Genomic DNA, 19,355 nt, shown 5'->3' with positions numbered 1-19,355 from the left:
ACCATGCCAAATGGGATAGATTTCGAACAGATCTGGCAATCAAGACTGGGCATTCATAAGGCGTTGTGGGCCATCAGCAGCAGCACTATACTCGAAGACAATCTGAAATCTCATGGTCCAGCATATCCCCCACTCTACTATTACCATCATGCCAGGGGATCAACCCTGATTCAATGAAGGAGGGCATGCCAGGAGCAGCACCAGGCATACCTAAAAATGAGGTGTCAACTATAACACAGGATTACTTGCATGCCTAACAGCACAAGCAGCAAGTGATAGACAGGGCTAAGCAATCCCAAAACCAAAGTTCAGATCTAAGGTCTGCGGTCCTGCCACATCCAGTCATGAATGGTGGTGCACAATTAAACAATTCACTGGAGGAGGAGGCTCCATAAATATCCCCATCCTCAATGATGAAGGAGCCCATCACATCAGTGCAAAAGATAAGGCTGATGCATTTGCTACAATCTTCAGCCAGAAGTGCCGAGTGGATGATCCACTCCAGAGCTTCTTGAGTGTTGTTGGAGCTGGACTCATCCAGGTAAGTGGGGAGTATTCCATCACACACATGACTTGTGCCTTGCCGATGGTGGACATGCTTTGGGGAGTAAGGAGGTGAGTTACTCGTTGCACGATTCCTAACCTCTGACTTGCCCTTGTAGGCACAGTATTTATGTGGCTAGTTAAGTTCAGTTTCTGGTCAATGGTAACCCCAAGAATGTTGATAGTGGCATCACAACATCACAGATGCCAGTCTTCAGCCAATTCGATTCACTTCACATGATATCAAGAAACGGCTGAAGGCACTGGATGCTGCAAAAGCTATGGGCCCTGACAATATTCCAGCAATAGTACTGAAGATTTGTGCTCCAGAACTTGCTGTGCCCCGAGCCAAGCTGTCCCAGTACAGCTGCAACACTGGCATCTATCCAGCTATGTGGAAAAACGCCCAGGTATGTCCTGTACACAAAAAGCAGGACAAGTCCAACCCAGCCAATTATTGTCCCCCATCAGTCTACTCTCCATCATCAGTAAAGTAATGGAAGGGGTCATCAACAATTCTATCAAGCAGCACTTGCTTAGCAATAGCCTGCTCACTGACGCCCAGTTTGGGTTCCGCCAGGGCCACTCAGCTCCTGACCTTATTACAGCCTTGGTTCAACCATGGACAAAAGAGCTGAACTCCTGAGGTGAGAGTGACTGCCCTTGACATCAAGGCAGCATCTGACCAAGTGTGGCATCAAGGAGCCCGAGCAAAACTGGAGTCAATGGGAATCAGGGGGAAAACTGTCCACTGGCTAGTCACACCTGGCACAAAGGAAGGTGGTTGTGGTTGTTGGAGGTCAGTCATCAGTGCAGGAGTTTCTCAGGGTACTGTCCTAGGCGCAATGACCTTCCTTCTATCATAAGGTCAGAAGTGGGGATGTTTGCTGATGATTGCACAATGTTCAGCACCATTTGCAATTCCTCAGATACTGAAGCAGCCCATGCCCATATACAGCAACACCTGGACAATATCCAGGCTTGGGGTGACAAGTGGCAAGTAATAGTCACGTCACACAAGTGTCAGGCAATGACCATCTCCAACAAGAGAGAATCCAACCATTTCCCCTTGATGTTCAATGGCATTACCATTACTGTATCCCCCAATACCAACATCCTGGGGGGTTACCATTGACCAGAAACTGAACTGGACTAGCCAAATAAATACTATGCCTACAAAAGCAAGTCAGACACTAGAATTGTGCAATGATCAACTCACCTCCTGACTCCTCAAAGCCTGTCCAGCACCTACTCGGCTTAAGTCAGGAGTGTGATGGAATACTCTCCACTTACCTGGATGAGTGCAGCTCTAACAGTACTCGAGGAGCTTGATAGCATTCAGGACAAAGCAGCCTGCTTGATTGGCACCATGTCAACAAACATTCACTCCCTCCACCACTGACGTACAATAGCAGTGTGTACCATCTACAAGATGCACTGCAGGAATTCACCAAGGCTCCTTAGGCAGCACCTTCCAAACCCACAACAACTACCAACTAGAAGGACAAGGGCAGCAGATAGATGGGAACACCACCACCTAGAAGTTCTCCTCCAAGTCACTCACCATCCTGATTTGGAAATATATCACCATTCCTTCACCGTCGCTGGCTCAAAACCCTGGAACTCCCTTCCTAACTGCACTGTGGGTGTACCTATACCACATGGACTGCAGTAGTTCAAGAAGGCAGCTTACCACCATCTTCTCAAGGGCAACTAGTGATGGGCAATAAATGCTGGCCCAGCCAGCAAAGCCCACACACCATGAATGAATGAAGAAAAAAATTGATACCATGCTACTTTTGATACCATGCTATTCGTGAAGCTTAATTTTGAGCTCACAAGGCGATTAAAGATGAGGTAGGCTATTCAGCTCATCTATATAGAAACAACATCTTGCATTTACATAGCATCTTTAACTTAGTGAAACATCCCAAGGTGGACGTTTCACAAGAATGCTATCAAACAAAATAAGGTGATATAAGGGCAAATGACCAGAAGTTTAGCTGATGAGACAGGTTTTAAGGAACATGTCATTTCCAGTATTGTCATGTCATATTCTGAACTTCAATCTAATTTTTATTTTTAAAGCTGGACACAAAAGGCTAAAAAGATGGCTACCCAAGGATCACCTGACTCCTTTGGTAGATAGAAACCACTCCCTGTCTCAAGAGGGAACAAAAGGAACATTCCAGACTAATGTGTACCTATACCCTTTCCTGAAACCAATCCAGAAGAGCATCATCAAATTCAATGGGTCATTCAAAAAAACAGAGAATGAGATGGTCTCAAACACTCACTGGGCTGAATTTTTCCCTTTGGCGAGCAGGGGGCAGGACCCACTCGCCGACGCAAAAATGACGCAGGATGACGTCGGGAGGAAACCACGACGTCATCCCGCCCCATTTAAATCTTCAGGAAGACGGGGGCACAGCTGTGTGCCCGCCGACCTGTCAATGGCCAATTGAGGCCATTGACAGGATAATTAAAACAATTAAAGGACCTGCCCGTCCAACCTTAAGGTTGGCGGGCAGGCCAGGAGCCCCGGCGGGCAATAGAAAAAAACATGAAACCTCATCCAGCGGCAGGATGAGGTTTCATGTCGGTTTTTAAAAAGTTTATTAAAGTTTTTGTGCAATTTATTAACATATCCCATCTCATGTGACATTGTCACATGAGGGGGGCATGTTAGTGACTTTTTTATTTTTCTAATTTTAAAGTTGCAAAACCTTTCAGTGATCTCCCTGAGTGTTGACATGTGTGTGCACGCATGTGCGCATGAGACATCGCATTTGATTCAGGGTAGGTCTGAGAGAATAAATAAATTTATAATCATTTGGTAGTACAGAACTTGGGTTTTATTGTCTTGCACTCATCACAGCAATTGCAAGAATACCAATATCAGAGGAAGCAACAACTTTATATTGTCTAAGAAGAGGGTGCTGATTGGTTGGCAAGTAGACTCTGATTGGTAGAGGTGTTGTCATGGAGAATGCACAAAAGTAATATGGTATATGAATTTCAGTGTCAGTGTGATGCTAGGTGTGCAAGGCGTATGTTCCAAAGACTGTTGAACCCACCCCAGACCATGCTTGCAAAACTCAAAAAACAGAGTTCAATATTAGATGTAATTCTATGGTCGGACAACATTTACTAAATAATCCTCAGTGCGCTAAAAATTATGCCGACAACCAATTTAAGATTGTCAGTTGGGCTTGCAGTGTGGCGCATTAATACACAGGGTCCTGTTCTTTGTAGAGAGAAAGAACATGTACATACATTGTGATGGTTTCAGCTAAACAAAATAAGTGATAGCCATTTGCTGGTTCATTCCTCAGAGTCGAGCTGCCTGGTTTAAAATTTCAAACAACGCTTAGCAGTTAACTGTCAGTCACCATTAACTGGTACACACCCCATGGCAACGCCTATCTCAATCAGAATCCACCTGCTAACCAATCAGCACTCTCTTCTCATACTATATAAAGTTGTTGCTTCCCCTGACATTGGTATTCTTGCGATTGCCCTAATCAACGCAAGCTTTGACAAAATGTCTTTTTTCAGCAATACTCAAATAAATTTATTTTAAAACTCACCAAAAGCTTGCTGCTGGAATTACTTAATTGGGATACACACTCTGAGGGTAAGAAAACAGACATCGTTTTCATTACAAAAAAAACTGATCATGGCCTGTAAAGGGACACATACATTCTGTCCGATAAGTATCTTAAAAGAGATTGTGCCAAAGGCATCCTAAAGGAGCCGTTTTCTCTATGACATCCAGGTCCACACTTCCAACACCTGCTCCTCTTCCCACAGAGCTTCCCATGGAAACACAGGAGATGCAACACTCCCTGTTCAAACCCTCCCTTCCCTCACTCTATACATGCAAGACAGAGAGATTTAGGGACAGAATTTCAGGGAGTTTTGGGCCTCAGCAGCTGAAGGCATGACCACCAATGGTGGAGTGATTAAAATTGGGGATAAAGACTTCCTCCCTTACCCCATTGTATAATTTAATTGTTCCTCAAATGATTCTAGTAGTTTTGCCTCCACTACTCTATTCAGGAGTTCAATACCAGGCTAGCTCACCCTTTTTATAAAAAGGAACCTCCTCTACTGTCCAAATCCTCTTTCATCACATTGCCATAAGGATGAACTGAAATTGTTCTTTGATTTTTTTTTAAAAGTACACAAAGCAAAACTTGAATTTTTCTAAATGTTTGATCTGCTTGAATCATCAAAATAAGTTCTGGGTTTCAGTCTTCAACTCAGTTCATAAAAGCATGTAAAAGAGGATCAAAAATATTGACTAAGAAATAAATAAAAAGATAAAGATAAATGAAGAGATGGAGATAATTAGTTATGAATCAATAGAGAGAAAAAGAAACAGGGAAATAATGATACAAAGGACTTAGAGAATATAATAGAAGGAAAGAAAATTGAAGATGGTTGACGGGATTTTCTGCACCTGCTCGCTGCTGCTAACTTCAGTCCCGCTGCAGGGCGATAGATTTCCGGCTGGGGTGTCACCTCGCCCGTGGCGGGTCCCGCCTGCGACAGAACTGGAAAATCCCAGCCAGTAAGTAGAGAGATAGTAATAGACAAAGAATAGAGTTAAAGAAAGAAACAAATACACAAATGTGTATTCTGTATACATAGAAAATGGAAATACAGGGACAAAATAAAATGCATCATTATTTTTGTAGAAGAAACAAATAACAATGTTGTGTGGCACACAACAATTCTCTCTTTCTCACTTCATGTATCAACCTCATTGTCCGAGGAGCTAATCGTGGCTCAATGATGTTATAATATCACAATGGGACAAGTAGAAAAGAGGCAGACCCCAAGAACTACCTCAGCTGGTATAGGGATTGAACCTATGCCATCGGCATTATCAAGCCCCACACTCTAACCAACTGAGCTAACTCTCAACAATCATGAGGAGCAAATGGTCTGATAGGTTAGGAAGATAAACTAATTGGCTTCCTCTTCTAGTTCTTCCATATATATTGTATAAAATGTCTTTCACAATAAAACTGCTGATGTCATTTTTCCTGGTGAGTATTAATAATCTTTTATCATCACTTATTCCCCAATTACAGTTAGGTCTTTATGTTCTGCACTTCAACTCTTCCCCAATATTATGCACCTCAAATCCTACATAATCCAGATGGTGGCTTTTAGTTCACTTTTGAAAGATTACTTTATTGCTCCTGGATTAAAGGGGTGTATTCCAATTTCTGGGCTTTAAAGCTAAGACTAATATTATGAATTGTGTGACCTCAAGGCACTTTATTCTGCTAAATAACCACTGTGAATTCATTGGGCAATTACCCGGACAACAGCAAGAACTTGTGGAGCCTATGGTTTGATTTTTCTCATTGATTTATGATTAGAACAGGTTCCATCACAGAGGAATCTCAGCCAGACAATAGTTATTTGACCTACATTGGCTCCTGGTTTGTCAATGCCTCAATTTTTAAATTCTCAGCCTGGCTTTCAAATTCCTCCATGGCTCTCCTCTTTCTATCCCTGTAGCCTCTTCCACCCTTATAACCCTCAGAGGTCTGTTCTCCAATTCTGATCTCTTGCACATCCGATTTTATAATCACTCCAGCACTGGCAGCCATGCCTTCAGCTATCTCAGCCCTAAACTTTGGAATTCCCCCACTAAGCTTCAATACCTCTCAACTACTCTCTCCTCTTCTAAGTCATACCTCTTATATACTTTGACAAAATTATTTCCTTATGTCACTCAGTGCCAAGTTTTGTTTGATAATGCTCCTGTTAAGTGCCTTGGGATGGGCGTAATATAATCAAACAGAGTCAGCATGGCTTCATGAAGGGGAAATCATGCCTGACAAATTCATTAGAATTCTTTGAGGAGGCAACAGGCAGGATAGATAAATGGGAACCAGTAGAAGCAATATATTTGGATTTCCAAAAGGTGTTTGATAAGGTACCACACATAAGGCTACTAATGGGATAAGAGCCCATGTTGTTGGGGATATTATATTAGCATGGATAGAGGGCTGGCTAACTAATAGAAGACAGAGTTGAGATATGGGGGGCATTTTCAGGATGGCAACCTGTAACTAGTGGAGTGCTACAGGGATCAGTGCTGGGGCCACAGTTATTCACAATATATATTAATGATTTGAATGAGGGAAATGAATGTGCTATCGGCCAGTTTGCGGATGACACAAAATTAGGTGGGGAGGCAAATGGTGAGGACGACACAAAGAGTCTTCGGGGGATAGAGGCAGGTTAAGTAAGTGGGCAAAAACTTGGCAGATGGAATATAATGTGGGAAAATGTGAGGTTATGCACTTTGGCAGGAATAATAGAGGAGCTGATTACTTAAGTGGAGAAAGATTGAAGAAAACTGCAGCACAGAGGGATTTGGGGGTCTTCGTGCATGAATACCAAAAAGCTGGCATACAAGTTCAACAGGTAATAGGGAAGGCAAATGGAATGTTGGCCTTTATTTCAAAAGGAATGGAGTATAAAAATAGGGACGTTTTGCTAAAACAAGGCACTAGTTAGGCCAAACCTAGAATACTGTGAACAGTTTTGGTCCCCTTATTTAAGGAAAAATATACTGGCATTGGAGGCAGTCCAGAGAAGGTTCACTAGGCTGATCCCAGGAATGGAGGGATTTTCTTATGAGGAGAGGTTGAGTAGTTGGGCATGTACACATTGGAGTTTAGAAGAATGAGAGGCAACCTTATTGAAACATATAAGATTCTTAGGGGGCTTGACAGGGTAGATGCTGAGAGGTTGTTGCCCCCTGCGAGAGAGTCTAGGACCATAGGGCACAATCTCAGAGTAAGGGGGTGCCCATTTAAAACAGAGATGAGGAGGAATTTCTTCTCTCGGGGGTAGTCAATCTGTGGAATTCTTTACCGCAGAGGGCTGTAGAGGCTGGGTCACTAAGTTAAGTTAAGCTAGACAGATTTTTAATCAGTAAGGGAATCAAAGGTTATGGGGAAAAGGCAGGAAAGTGGAGCTGAGGATTATCAGATCAGCCATGATCTCACGGAATGGTGGAGTAGATGCCATGGGCCGAATGGCTTACTTCTGCTCCTACATCTCATGGTCTTATGGTTTTACTATATTAAAGGCACTATATAAGTGTATGCTATTATTGGGAGCTGGTATAGGAGATAGGATGTCATGTGATGAAACCTCTAGGATGTTTTATCATTGGGGAGATGGTGGCATAGTAGTAATGTCACTGAACTAATAATCCAGAAGCCAAGGCTAATGCTCTGGGGACACGGGTTCAAATTCTACCATGGCAGCTGGTGGAATTTAAATTCAATTAATAAAATCTGGAATGGAAAATTAGTCTCAGTAATGGTGACCATGTAATTATCAACGATTGTTGTAAAGACCTACCTAGTCCACTAGTGCCCATTAGGGAAGAAAATCTACCATCTTTACCTGGTATGGCCTACATGTGACTCCAGACCCACAGCAATGTGGTTGACTCTTAACTATCCTCTGAAATGGCCCAGCAAGCCACTCAATTCAAGGGCAAATAGGAATGGGCAACAAATGCTGGCCTTGCCAGCGATGCCCACATCCCATGAAAGAATAAATTTAAAAAAGGATGCTTTCAACCAGAGTTGGCCCTGGCGAAATGGGGATAGCCTTGTTGAAGCATGACCTTCACTGGAGGTTGAATGCTTTGGTCTCAAAAATACAATTGCCAATAGATGCATCTGTGAAAATACCCTCAAGTCAACACTGCCTCCTCCTAGCAAAGGCAAACTTTGAATTTTGATCTCTACATGTGACTGAGGCAAACACCAATTCAAAGTAGAACCTCCCAGCATTCCTTAGATAGTTAGCTGCATGCTCTCCAGTAAAGTATAACACTGATCGTTTCTTACCCTGACAAGAATGTTGCATAAAACAGGTCCAATCACTGACCTTGTTAAAACAAATCTGAAATATTTCTGTCTGGTCCTCACTTCCTAAACTTACTGCCCTTGATTGTCCAGTTTAAAATTGGATGAGTTGTCACCATCACAACAAAACATGCATCAAAACTACACCTCTCCTCCTTTCTCAAACAATGCACATGTGTTGATGGCAGGAAATGGAAGTTCTCAAGTGTATGAAAAATAGGGATTTCTTCAAAAACACTGCATAATAGATCATTATTACAGACATCAAAACAAAGCTGTGTCAATCAATGCAAAAGCTGAAAAGTGCACACCCTGAAAGAGCGCCAAGCCTGCTTTCGACCGATTTAACTCCAGTCATTCGTAGACATCCTGTCTACATTTTGTTTCACAGTAAAGCCAAATGAAGCTAAACAGATTCAAGAATGCTGACAGTGTTTTTACAACAGTACCTCAAGTCACACATTTGTACTAATCTTCGGCATAATTCTTCTGAAGATAGTGGACAGCTTGACAGGTGTCTTAATTTTACAACAGTCAGCAGGGGTGAATTTGCATTCCATTCTGTTTTTGCTGTAATTCATCAGCAAGAGGTGACATGCTATGAATAAAGATAGTTTAAGTCAACTCAAACATAGGAACAGGAGTAGGTTATTTATCCCCTTGAGTCTGTTCCACCATTCAAGTAGATCAGCAAATTTCCAGTGGTGAAGGCGAAAGAGTTAGAATCATGAGGGACGACAGCTGCTTTCAGGTGGAGGATCATTCAGGAAGAGTACCTGTGTTTCCTTTACACCTCATGTATTCTTCTCTCTAATCAAATTGGTCATTGAGGTTGAAAGCGGGAGGCTTCTATGAGCAACTGATGAGAAAAGAGCAAGACCACGGGGTATAGATAAATGAGGAGAGGACCTGCCCTCAGGCAGATCACTGATACTTATCTGTATCCCAACTCCATCTACCTGCTTTAGTTCCATAACCCCTATCACCCTTACCTAACAAAAATATGTCAACCCAAGATTATTTATTGATATCTAGTGCTTGTGCAGTTTTTTGATATAGAGTCATAGAGTTATACAGCACAGAAACAGGCCCTTTGGCGCATCGTGTCTGTGCTGGCCATCAAGCACCTATCTGTTCTAATCCCATTTTCCAACACTTGACCTGTATGCTGTGGGATTTCAAGTGCTCATCTAAATATTTCTTAAATGTTGTGAGGGTTCCTGCCTCTACCACCCCCTCAGGCAGTGTGTTCCAGATTCCAGCCACCCTTTGGGTGAAAACATTTTTCCTCAAATCCCCTCTAAACTTCCCGCCCCTTACTTAAGTCTATGCCCCCTGGTTATTGACACCTCCGCTAGGGGGAAAAATTTCTTCCTATCTACCCTATCTACGCCACTCATAATTTTATATACCTCTAACAGGTCCCCCCTCAGCCTTCTCTGCGCTAAGGAAAACAACCCTAGCCTATCCAGTCTCTGAAATGGCAAAGTTTGCTGAGGCATTTCATGAAGACAGTAACAGAAGATATTGACTCTGCCACTGTTGATGAGTGAGGTGAGGGGCAGTAGAAGGGGAAGTGCACAGTAAAAAGCAGCTGTACACGAGGCTTGAAGCTTTTAAAGAGATGAGATAGAACAAGGCTATGGAATTGTACGTGAGGTGAGGATCAAACCTGCTCTGGATGGCTCAAGCAAGTGGGACTTTTATCCACTGAGCCATTAGGGACCAATAACTTTCCTTTTCTATAGTCTGTGCTACTAGTGGGGTTGTCACGTTTTACTGGGGTCAGAAGTGCAAGTGCAGATGGGTGAGTTAGGGAAATCATTCCTCAGGTGTTCAATTTACATTTTCGGAAATTGCTAATGCTCCACTTGAAAATTGGATGCATGTCCAAAATAACAGTTGTTAAACCCAGTGATGTAGACACAGCCGTTATAATATAGTGCAGGTAAAGACCCATGGCAATCCCCAGCTGTGACTGCAATATGAGGTTGCTAGTAGCAGAACGAGTTCCACAAGCACTGTCCTTATGTTCCCTTAAAAAAATTCAGGAAATAAATAAACTATTCAATCCATAAACACCTTGTTTGCCTCAATTCACATCAATAATCAGAGCAAAGTTTACTGAACAGGCATTTAAAATTATGTATGGGAGGCAAATATACCAACTTTCGACCATTGGTGGTTCAACATTTACCATATGAACATAACCATAGCATCCCCTAACAACAGAATTTCTTCCCACTCCAATACTGTCATCTCTGGAGTCTACCAATGATATAATCTTGGCGCCCTCCTCTTCCTCATCTACCTACTGCCCCTTGGAATCATCATCCAAAGCCATGGTGTTAGCTTTCCTGTTGATGCTGATGATTTCCTGCTCTACCTTTCCGCCATCTCTCTTAACCCCTCATCTACCTGAACATTATCAGATTGCTGTTCAACATTCAATCCTGAATGATCTCAGCTTCCACCAGCTCAATATTTGAAAGACTAAAGTCACCATTATTAGCCCCAGCTTTACTTTTGCTCCCTTGCTATCAATTCTATTTCCCTCCCTGACAACTGTCTCAGGTTAAACCAAACTGTTTGAATCCTTGATATTCAATTCAGCACTGATGTTCAGACCCCATATCCTCCTCATCACAAACAGTGGCAACTTCTACCTCTATAATATCAATCACGCCCTCTCCCACCTCCATGTCGTACCTCAGCCTCTCTGTCACTGAAAACCTCATACAAGCTTTAGTAACCTCCACAATGAATTATCCCCAAGCTCTCCAAGTTGGCCTCTCATCCATCACCTTGCACAAATGTCAACTGTGCAAAATGTGGTTGCTCATATCTCATCAGGCTTCAAGTCCCATTTGCCTTTTGGGTGAGAGACCAGGAGGAGTGATGTGGAGATCAGGTAGCTCCAGTTGTAAGCGTAGGTTGACAGATCACAGGAAGGGAAGCAGATGCTGTTGGGGGACTGGGAGAAGCAGCTCTGCTCTTGCTGACTCTCATGCAGTGCTGGAAGGCACTTACCTATTGAATTTGGCAGTTCCTGCCTCCCTTCAGCTGCTGGACTTCTTAAGTCCTCGGAAACCTGGTCCATAGCTGTTAAATTTAAACAAAACTAGAATTTGAGGCCATGCGGCCTCTTTAGAATATTTAAATTAGGGAGCTGCCACTGGAGAGCAGGTAGTCACCACCCACCAGCCCAACCGCCCTCCCATTCCTCCCTCACCATCAGCCCTGTCCAAACTAACTCCATTAAGATCAGAATTGGGTGTGTTGGAAGCAGGTTGGGGTTGGGTTTCCCAGTTTAGAATGTTTAACCTACCCTTTTATACTGCCTGCCCTGAGGGTTAAAATTCCTCCCACGTTGTAACTTCTCTCATCAGTCTTTGCCCATTAGTGATATGTTTGCCAATAAGGTCATGGTACATCATCCCATTCTGGCATGTGTAACATTCTCTCTGAAACAGGCTTCCCTTATTTCATAGCAGTAATCTTTATTGAAGTACACCTGTATGCCAAGTCTGTTTTCAGAGAGAGTTTCACCATTGTGTGAAATTTTATTCAATGTAAACATAATTGCAGTGAATGGCTCGAAATAAACTCTAATCTCTCATCAAGCATGTTCAGGTTTCCCTCTCCACTGTTAATTGACACGAATATCAGTTTCACACAGGGCACAGAAAGTTAGAAAGTTTTCGGCTCTGACCAAATGTGCTTTGACCCTTTCTTCACTCATTAGAGCTGCAGCAAGCTGGCCATTTTTCTTGTCACCGAGAATAATTAGTTTTTCCTTGTTAATGAAAGTTTTTGTCAATAATATAGCTTTACTTGTGGTCAAGGTCAACCCAAGCCAATTGAAAAATTATTATTAGCAGGCTCAAAGTAAGGAAAACGTTGGGAAAGACAATTAACTTCCTGAGGTCGGGAGCAGTGTGGTTTTTGCAGGATCGGCCGCTAATTTACAAAATGATTGAAAATCAAAAGGCATTGACCGCAGGGATAAATTATGAAGCATCAGTAATTTTTGCATTGCATCGCAAGGTGTAATTTACAATGTCATAAGAGGAATCCAGTAAAGAAAAACATTAGTATAAAGTTACCTTCCCACCTTGAGTGTGGAAATTAACTCTTCTTTAGTCACTCGCCAACTGATGGTTGAAGAGTTCACTCTTTAGTGTTTAGTGCCCCTATTTACAGGAAATCAATAGCTCTCGCATCTTTCACAGTGACAGATTTGGAAGCAAAAGGAACGATCAATAGCTCAGCCTATTAACATGTGGTATGCCCTTTGTGGAAAGGGTTTGTGTTGTTGAGAGTTTGTGGATCAATAGAAACAAAAGATGGAATTTGAATTACAACTGTCAGATCCATCCCCACCTCCAACCAAAATTAGAATTCCGCAGAACACGTAGATAGATAAGTTGGTTTATCAAATTAATTGTTTCCTGATATGCAATGATCAACTACTGTTACACATTCTATGCCAGATGATACTTCTTCAAAGAGCAAGCATTGGTTATTGGGGCTCCTGTGGACACTGTCCATGGTGTGCCTGGACAGTAAGTGTTGTCCAACTATTCACCATGGAAGAAGTCATACCAAGCCCAACCCTGTTCTCATCTGATATCCCAGGCATATAGGGCTGAATCTTAGCAGCCCAATGGAGACAGGCTGAAAGGCGTGGAGGGCGGAAAATTGGTGGCCAAAGACACCAGTAGCGAAGCCTGATGAATTTCAACCACCATCGGATTATATCAAAGGTGGGAACCGTGGCGGCTCAGCCACCCTCTTTAGCAGTAGCATCTCTATCGGTTGTGCACACAAGACTGCAGGTTCTATGGTTGGGCTGCCAGCTCAGAGAGGAAGGCTGCCATTCTTAATGGTCCCAGCTGTGGCCTCTCAATTGGCCACTGCCAGTAAAATCCTGCGGTCCTGTTATCTGCCCGCGAGGGCTCAGGATGGGAGCAGCCATAGTAATCTCCTTCATTGTCCAGGAGCATCTCCCAATGGAAGCTCCCATTTATGGGCATTCTGGGCATACACTATCCATTGTTTACTGATAATTAAAATTAAACGTGTACCTTACTGACAACACTCAGCAACCTTAGAGCGGAGAACTCATTTCCCCGCCCACCGCCCCAAACCCCAACCTCTCAAGCTAGTAGGAGGCTTAATGGAGACTGGAGGTTTTGATACTGTAATAAAAGCAAAATACTGCGGATGCTGGAGATCCAAGACAAAGCAGAAAGTGCTGGAAGAATTCAGCAGGTCTGGCAGCATCTGTGAGACAGAGAAACACAGATAACATTTCGAGTTCAATATGACACTTCTTCGGAATTGGCAACAGGGAAACCTGCAATAGGGAAAAGACGGGAGAATGGGACTAGTTGAGTTTCTCTTAGAGAACTGGCACAGACACGAGAGTCACATGGCCTCCTACAGTGCTGTAACCATTTTATGATTTTATGGAACAATTGCAGCATAGGAGGAGGCCATTCAGCCCATCATGTCTGTGCAGTTTTTACCTCCAAGATCTTAAGGCTGAGGATGGAAATCATTATTTGCAGTCATATCAATGTCCTTTAGAAAGGAAACCTAAATTAGGCATCAAACAACCACCATTTTGTGGTTCTTCTAGTCTTCCTTCCCACTCTTTTTAACCTTTGGGGCCTTCTGCTGTGCATGCTTTGAGCCTTCAGTTTGGTTTTGAAAACACAATATTTCCCCAGGGCAAAAGGATTACTTGCAAAAGAAAATTGCCAGAATACAAGTGCAAATTTGACCCACAGGTTTGATTTTTTTAAACTGCTGAATTAATCCTTAATCTGGCAGTTTGTCAAGCCCAAACTATCAATAAGGAAAAAGGAAGGCCCACCAGTCTCTACCAATAATCTGTGAAAGTATCTGAACAGTTAAAAGCAATTGTTTAGATACAAGTATGAACTCTTGTGCCACTTATGAGTGGAAAATAGTTCCATCAACATTTTACCATGGGCTTTGGATAGACATAAAACGATAGATCACTGAAGGGGGTAATTAGGCCCATTATGCCTGTGCCAGCTCTTTGAAAGAGCTATGCAATTACTTTCACTCCCCTGTCCCATAAGGATCCATAGCCTTACAATTTTTTTCTTTCCATCTATTCATGGCTATTAAATCTGTTCCACTGTGCTTTCAGGCAGTGCATTCCAGATCATTCTAACTCTCAAAGCAAAAAAGTCTCTCCTCATCTCTCTCCTTGGGCTTTTATTCACAACAGTATAAATACACAAGATATTGTATACTTACCGCAGGGGTAATTTAAGATCAGGACATCATCGATTCCGATGTAGCCTCTTTGTTCTGTCGAGACCACTGCTTCAAACATGACCTGGTATTAATGAGAATCAAAACACGTCCTTAAAGTCACATCATTCTCATGGTGACAGACAAATGGACAGATATGGAAAATTAGTAAATAACAGTTGATGAGCCTAAAGGCTATCTGAGATTAGCAGTTTTGTGTCAACCATGTAGTGATACGATTGCTAATAATGAAAATCTACTGCTAATAATTGGCCCAATTCTTTAATTTCTTAATCCTTTCATCCGCAATTACAAAAAGCAGAGTATTCCAAAGAGTGCAAGAGCAAGCGAGCGAGTGAGTGGACAAGAGAAAGAGTGAGCAAGTGTGCTAGAAAAATAGGGAGTGCCAGAGAAAGAGGGAGCATGAGAACGCAAGTGAGAGAGAGAACAAATTGAAATGTTTCGGAGGAGCATGATAAGATGATATATAAAGGCAAGCATAGCTTTCTTTCACATTTGGTTGTTAATCATTATACTACAGAACATCAGCAACAAAAGCTCCATGCTTCACAGGAACAAAGGACTTAGGAGCAGAAATAGGCCATTTAGTCCTTCGACCCTGTCCCACCATTTGATAAGATTGTGGCTGATCTGGTTATGGTCTCAACTCTACTTTCCTTTCCTGTCTGCCCCCCAATCACCTTTGACTCCCCTGTCTATCAAAAAGCTACCTAACTGAGCCTTGAATAAATTCAATGACCCAGCCTCTACTACTTTCTGGGGAAGAGAATTCCATACTAAAGATCCTCTGAGAGAAAAGGTTTCTCCATCTTAAAAGGAAGACCTCTTATTCTTAAACTGTGTCCCCTAGTTCAAGTCTCCCTGACAAGAGGAAACGTCCTCCTTGACCCTGTCAAGTCCCCTCAGGATTTTATACGTTTCAATAAGATTGCCTTTCATTCTTCTAAACTCCAATAGGTTTAGGCCCAACCTGTTCAGCTTTGCTTCATAAGATACACACTTCATCCCAGGAATGGAACCTTCTCTAAACTGCTTCTAATGCAATTATATCCTTCCACAAATAAGGAGACCAAAACTGTACACATTGGCCCATAACTTCCAAGCTCCGCCTTGGGAGGTACTCCAAAGATGTGCAGCAGAATCCGTCTGGGAAGTTGCCAGGAAAGGGTTTGCACAGCAATTGCCCAGAAGTGCACAATTCCTCTGGACAATTGTTTTGCACTGAGAACCATCAGAAAACATGGTTTAAATCACAAACTTCGGATGGTTCCACCAGGGTTTCTTTCTCTATTCATTCATGGGATGTGGATTTTGCTGGCTGGGCCAGGATTTATTGCCCATCCCTAGTTGCCCTTGAGAAGGTGGTGGTGAGCTGCCTTCTTGAACCGCTGCAGTCCCTGTGGTGTAGGTACACCCACAGCACTGTTAGGGAGGGAGTCACAGGATTTTGACCCAGCAACAGTGAAGGAACAGCAATATATTTCCAAGTCATGATGGTGAGTGACTTGGAGGAGAGCTTCCAGGTGGTGGTGTTCCCATCTATCTGCTGCCCTTGTCCTTCTATTTGGTAATGGTTGTGGATTTGGAAGGTGCTGTCTAAAGAGCCTTGGTGAATTCTTGCAGTGCATCTTGTAGCTGGTGCATACAGCTGCTACTCTGCGTCGGTGGTGGAGGGAATGAATGTTTGTGGATGTAGTGCCAATCAAACGGGCTGCTTTGGCCTGGATGGTGTCAAGCTTCTTGAGTATTGTGGAAGCTGTATTCATCCAGGCAAATGGGGAGTATTCCATCACACTCCTGACTTGTGCCGTGTAGATTGTGGAAAGGCTTTGCGTAATCAGGAGTTGTACTTGTCATAGGATTCCTAGCCTCTGACCTGCTCTTGTAGCCACAATATTTTCTGGCTAGTCCAGTTCAGTTTCTGGTCAATGGTAAGCCCCAGGATATTGATAATGGGAGATTCAGTGATGGTAATCAAGGGGCGATGGTTAGATTCTCTCTTGTTGGAGATGGTCATTGCCTAGCACTTGTGTGGCACGATTGTTACTTGCCACTTATCCAGGCTTGGGCTGACATTGTCCAGGTCTTGCTGCATTTGGACATGGGCTGCTTCAGTATCTGAGGAGTCGCACATGGTGCTGAACATTGTGTAATCATCAGCGAACATCCCCACTTCTGATCTTATGATGGAAGGAAGGTCATTCATGAAGCAGCTGAAGATGGTTGGGCCTAGGACACTACTTCGAGGAATTCCTGCAGTGATGTCCTGCAGCTGAGATGACTGACCTCCAACAACCACAACCATCTTTCTTTGTGCAAGGTATGACTCCAACCAGCAAAGAGCTTTCCCCCTGATTGCCAATGACTCCAGTTTTGCTTGGGCCTCTTGATGCCACACTTGGTCAAATGCTGCCTTGATGTCAAGGGGAGTCACTCTCACCTCACCTCAGCAGTTCAGCTCTTTTGCCCATGTTTGAACGAAGGCTGTAATGAGGTCAGGAGCTGAGTGGCCCTGGCAGAACCCAAACTGGGCACCAGTAAGCAGGTTATGGCTAAGCAAGTGCCTCTTGATAGCACTGTTGATGACCGCTTCCATTACTTTACTGATGATTGGGAATAGACTGATGGGGCGGTAATTGGCTGCGTTGGGTTTGTCCTGCTTTTTGTGTGCAGGACATACCTGGGCAATTTTCCACATAGCCAGGTATATGCCAGTGTTGTAGCTATGTTGGAATAGCTTGGCTAGGGGCACGACAAGATCCTCTGGAGCACACGTCTTCAGTATTATTGCTGGAATATTTTCAGGGCCCATAGCCTTTGCACTATCCAGTGCCTTCAGCGCTTCTTGATATCACATGGAGTGAATTGAATTGCTGAAGACTGGCATCTGTGTTGCTGGGCACCCTCGGAGGAGGCCAAGATGGGTCATCCATTTGGCACTTCTGGCTGAAGATTGTAGCAAATGTTTCAGCCTTTTCTTTTGCACTTATGTGCTGGGTTCGCACATCATTGAAGATGGGGATATTTGTGGAGCCTCCTCCTCCAGTGAGTTGTTTAACTGTCCACCACCAGTCACGACTGGATGTGGCAGGGCTGCAGAGCTTAGATCTGATCCATTGTTTGGGGGATCACTTAGCTTGGTCTATCACTTGCTGCTTATGTTGTTTGGCATGAAAGTAGTCCTGTGTTATAGCTTCACTAGGTTGACACTTCATTTTTAGGTATGCCTGGTGCTGCTCCTGGCATGCCCTCCTGCACTCTTCATTGAACCAGGGTTGATCTCCTGGCTTGATGGTAACGGTAGAAGGGGGGATATGCTTGGCCATGAGGTTACCGACTGTGTTCGAGTACAATTCTGCTGCTGCCAATGGTGCATAGTGCCTCATGAATGCCCAGTCTTGAGTTGCTAGATCTGTTTGAAATCTATCCCATTTGGCATGGTGGTAGTGCAACCTAACACAATAGAGGGTATCCTCAACATGAAGCCAGGACTTCATCTCCACAACGACTGTGCGGTGGTCACTCCTACCGATACTGTCCTGGACAAATGCATCTACGGCAGGCAGGATGGTGAGGATGTCCCTTAGGACTTGGCCAGCTCGGTCAGTAGTGGTGCTACTGAGCCATTCATAGTGATAGACATTGAATTCCCCTACCCTGAGTACATTCCATGCCCTTGCCACCCTCTGTGCTTCCTCTAAGTGGTGCTCAATATGGAGGAGCACTGATTCATCAGCTGAGGAAGGGCGGTATGTGGTAATCAGCCGGAGGTTTCCATGTTTGACCTGAATCGATGAGGCTTCACGGGGTCCGGAGTCGGCGTTGAGGACTCCCAGGGCAACTCCCTCCCGACTGTATACCACTGTGCCACTACTTCTGCTGGGTCTCTTCTGTCTGTGAGACAGGACAAACCCAGGGATGGTGATGGTGGTGTCTGGGACATTATCTGTAAGATATGATTCTGTGAAGATGACTATGTCAGGCTGTTGCTTGACTAGTCAGTGGGACAGCTCTTCCAATTTTGGCACTAGGGAGGTCTTTGCAGGGTCGACAGGGCTAGGTTTGCCGTTGTCGTTTCCAGCGGCTAGGTCAATACCAAGTTGGCTGTCTGTCTGATTTCATTCCTTTTTTTGGGGGCTTTGTAGCGGTATGATACAACTGCATGGTAGGACATTTCAGAGTCAACCACATTGCTGTGGGGCTGGAGTCACATGTAGGCCAGACCTGGTAAGGACAACAGATTTCCTTCCCTAAGGGATATTAGTGAACCAGATGGGTTTTTACAACAATCGACATTATGGTCATCATTAGACTTTCAATTCCAGATTTTTACTGAATTCAAATTCCACCAGCTACTGTGGCGAGATTCGAACCCAGGTCCCCAAGGCATTACCCTGGATTACTAGTCCAGCAACAATACCACTACGCCATCATTTCCCCCACATCAGAAAAGATTAGAAGAATTAAAACCTCTTTTAACTTCTGAGTAATTATTGCAAAGACTCAGACCGACCCCACAGAACTCCCACACCCCTGAACCCTGACGCCCCCCCTCCGCACCCCGCCCCCGCCCCACAGGACTCC

General features: G+C 43.7%; 1 protein-coding gene across 7 annotated transcripts in view; it reads right to left on the bottom strand.

Moving 5' to 3' along the window:
* ptprub (protein tyrosine phosphatase receptor type Ub) overlaps positions 1–19,355 on the bottom strand; it is an 818,938-nt gene that overhangs the window by 367,957 nt on the left and 431,626 nt on the right. For all 7 annotated transcript variants that reach the window (XM_041212606.1, XM_041212611.1, XM_041212608.1 and 4 more), the window contains one exon: positions 14,754–14,835. In XM_041212606.1, the coding sequence (XP_041068540.1) occupies positions 14,754–14,835 (82 nt within the window). The remainder of the gene's footprint in view (positions 1–14,753; positions 14,836–19,355) is intronic.

This window comes from Carcharodon carcharias, chromosome 19 (assembly GCF_017639515.1).
Source record: "Carcharodon carcharias isolate sCarCar2 chromosome 19, sCarCar2.pri, whole genome shotgun sequence".
In the NCBI taxonomy this organism is placed as follows: domain Eukaryota; kingdom Metazoa; phylum Chordata; class Chondrichthyes; order Lamniformes; family Lamnidae; genus Carcharodon; species Carcharodon carcharias.
Note: the sequence above shows the minus strand (reverse complement) of the source record. Positions and strands in the feature narration are given on the sequence as shown.